Here is a 2,552-nt window from a genome sequence, read left to right on the forward strand (position 1 = left end):
TTCCAACTAATTAAACATGCTACACGCGGAGGTTTTTTCTCTATGATTGGTTGACTGCATTTTTATTAATGAGGAATATCATACAAATTAGAATTCTAATCAGTTTTTCTCGATTACTATTATTGCCCTTATATACAGGAACGGAGGGAGTACCTCTTTCTTCCAGCCTATGAATATAATATTTTCTGTTTTTAGCCTTCGATTTGTGAGTTAGCTGCCATAACAAACATATACAATTTAACATAAATTAATTTAAAGGCATTTTTTACATAGAACTCATATTTTGATTGTATTTTGAGTATCAAGAATGTGAGCCCGAAGAAAAGATTAGTGTAATTGCATTTTAAGCACGCATTTAACACACAGGGCATTTGGTCTAGTGGTATGATTCTCGCTTTGGGTGCGAGAGGTCCCGAGTTCGATTCTCGGAATGCCCCTAATTTTGTTGTTATGTTTTGTTTTTAATTATTTCCATCCATGGTATGCTAATGCAATGCTTTCGTGGCAGAGACCATAGGGGACGCACTTTTTTCACATGAACAATTCAAACAGAAGATCGTCTTTTCTGGACGAACCCAATAATAAATAACACAGAATTTTCAGTAACATGGAAACATTTGCAAACTTTTAGCAACACAGAACTCATGGTAGAGAATGCTACAAGATAACTAGTATCTAGTTAGGGGCGAAAAATAAGTCGGAGCAGGGAGATCGAGGAGAGATTTCAACGGAAGATCGTCTTATGAGATGACGAACACCCTGAGCTCCCCCCTGTCCCCCCGGGTGACGCGGGTGTCGTCGTCGAGGTAGGTCACTTCGAACTCGCCGCTCCCGGTGTTGGACGTCGGCGGCCTGAGGTTGTCCGGGAGGCGGGGCACCTCCAGCAGAGGCAACTGGGCCAGGTTCCCTTTCGTCTTCACCGTCGTCTTGTCGAAGTTGATCTTAATGCTCGCGGTTCCTGGCAGTGGCAATGCAGCCATCAGAAGAATTCAGACATACAACATCTGTCAAGCAAAGAAGTGCGCAGGCAGTGTCGAAGAGCTTAGCAGGCATGGTGGCTCACCGGTGATCTCAAACTTGTGCGCCAGGGTGGCCGTGGCCTCGACCGGCGGCAGCGGCCATGGCGCGCCGAGCTCGAGCTCCACAATGTTATCGAAGTCCTCGCTGACCACGTCGATCCTCTGGAACACCTGGGACGCGCAAAACGCAATTGGGGATGGAATTCCGCGTCACATTTCTGAAACAGTTTTCGGTTCAGTTCAAGATTGCTCCCGACTCCCGAGTACTGACCTGTCCGAGGGTGATTGGGAGGAGACGGCCGGTGGGCGGGCCAGGGCGGCTGCCACCGAGGGTCCGCGACGAGAACGCGCTGCTGTAGACCAGCCTCCACCGCCCCTGCAGCTTATCGAGGTCCTTGGCAAGGTCCACGGGAGCCGGTGCCGCCGCCTCGAGCTGTCTCGCCGCCGCATCCGCTCGCTCCAGGTCCTCCTGGCTAGCTACAAGGCCCCGGTTGAGCCCGGACACCGCGCTCTGCATCCACAAAATCAGGCCAAGAAATCAAGGATCCATCAAACTATAGCGGCCAAGAAATGTCTGGCAAGGGAGACAGGGACTGAATGCTTATGAACCACTCACCAGCAGCTTGAATTTAAGCGAGGGCACGTCGTCGGCGCCGGTGTCCGCGTAGTCCACGGCGGCCGGTGCCGCCACCGCGCAGATGGACAGCTGCTGTGTCTTCCCTCCGCTACCGCCCCTACCACCGCCGCTTGTCCACCATAGCTTCCTGCTCTTGCTGCCCGCAATATGACTAAGCAGAGGACGAGTGGAGGTGGAGGCGCAGCAAGATGACCACGACGGCGCTGCCATGGGCGAGGGTCCCGTGCTGAGCTCAAGCAAGCAAACCAATCGAGCAGAGCGACGAGGGAAACTACAACAACCTCCAATCGGGGCAATTATAGCATAGCAAAGGTCAACCTGCGAGAGATGAGAGACGAGCACGCGAAGCTGCTGTTGTGTTCTTCAAGGAAAATAACAGCACGGTGGGGAGATATTTGCGCCGTGGAATTTTTTGTGGTGGACGACTGAGCTGACCACTTGGCCGCGAAGAGGAGTGGCACACGTTCGGACGCGTAAACGGACCAATTGACAGCTTCCGCTTTGGTGCCGGCGGTGGCACATCGCAGGCCGTTCCACGTGGCCCAGGTCGTGGTGGCTCCAACGCGCCGCGTTGAGTTGAGACGTGAGCTGTGAGCACGAACACTCGTCTCGGCGATGTTTCATCCTACCTCCTCTCTTCACCCACCATAAGACTTTTATACTACCCCGTCTATAAAAATTGACGAAAGTTCATTAAAATTTAAATGTATTTAGACACTCTTTAATGTACAGATATATCTATATTTTGACAAATCTTCGATACCATTTTATGAACGGAGAGAATATATGTTAAATTGAAGTTATATATCAAAATGAGTTCTCTAAATATATGCATTTATGAAAAAATAAATGAAAATATGTTTCGAAGTCTTCATCTCACGTTCATCCTTTTGAAT

The 2,552-nt window shown here is 49.8% G+C and overlaps 1 protein-coding gene and 1 non-coding gene across 2 annotated transcripts; one reads left to right on the forward strand and one right to left on the reverse strand.

The window, feature by feature from the left end:
- The first annotated feature begins 365 nt into the window (after positions 1–365).
- Positions 366–437, forward strand: TRNAP-UGG (transfer RNA proline (anticodon UGG)). Its single transcript has one exon. It is a non-coding gene; the product is annotated as a tRNA-Pro (tRNA).
- A 106-nt stretch (positions 438–543) lies between these two features.
- Positions 544–2,044, reverse strand: LOC127295243 (plastid-lipid-associated protein 6, chloroplastic). Its single transcript, XM_051325155.2, has 4 exons — positions 1,636–2,044; positions 1,291–1,530; positions 1,064–1,190; positions 544–958 (listed from the first exon to the last, which is right to left on the reverse strand). Exons 1-4 carry the CDS (start codon positions 1,864–1,866, stop codon positions 741–743), a joined length of 816 nt encoding a protein of 271 aa, XP_051181115.1. The 5' UTR covers positions 1,867–2,044; the 3' UTR covers positions 544–740.
- Positions 2,045–2,552: the final 508 nt, after the last annotated feature.

Source organism: Lolium perenne, chromosome 4 (assembly GCF_019359855.2).
Source record: "Lolium perenne isolate Kyuss_39 chromosome 4, Kyuss_2.0, whole genome shotgun sequence".
NCBI lineage: Eukaryota > Viridiplantae > Streptophyta > Magnoliopsida > Poales > Poaceae > Lolium > Lolium perenne.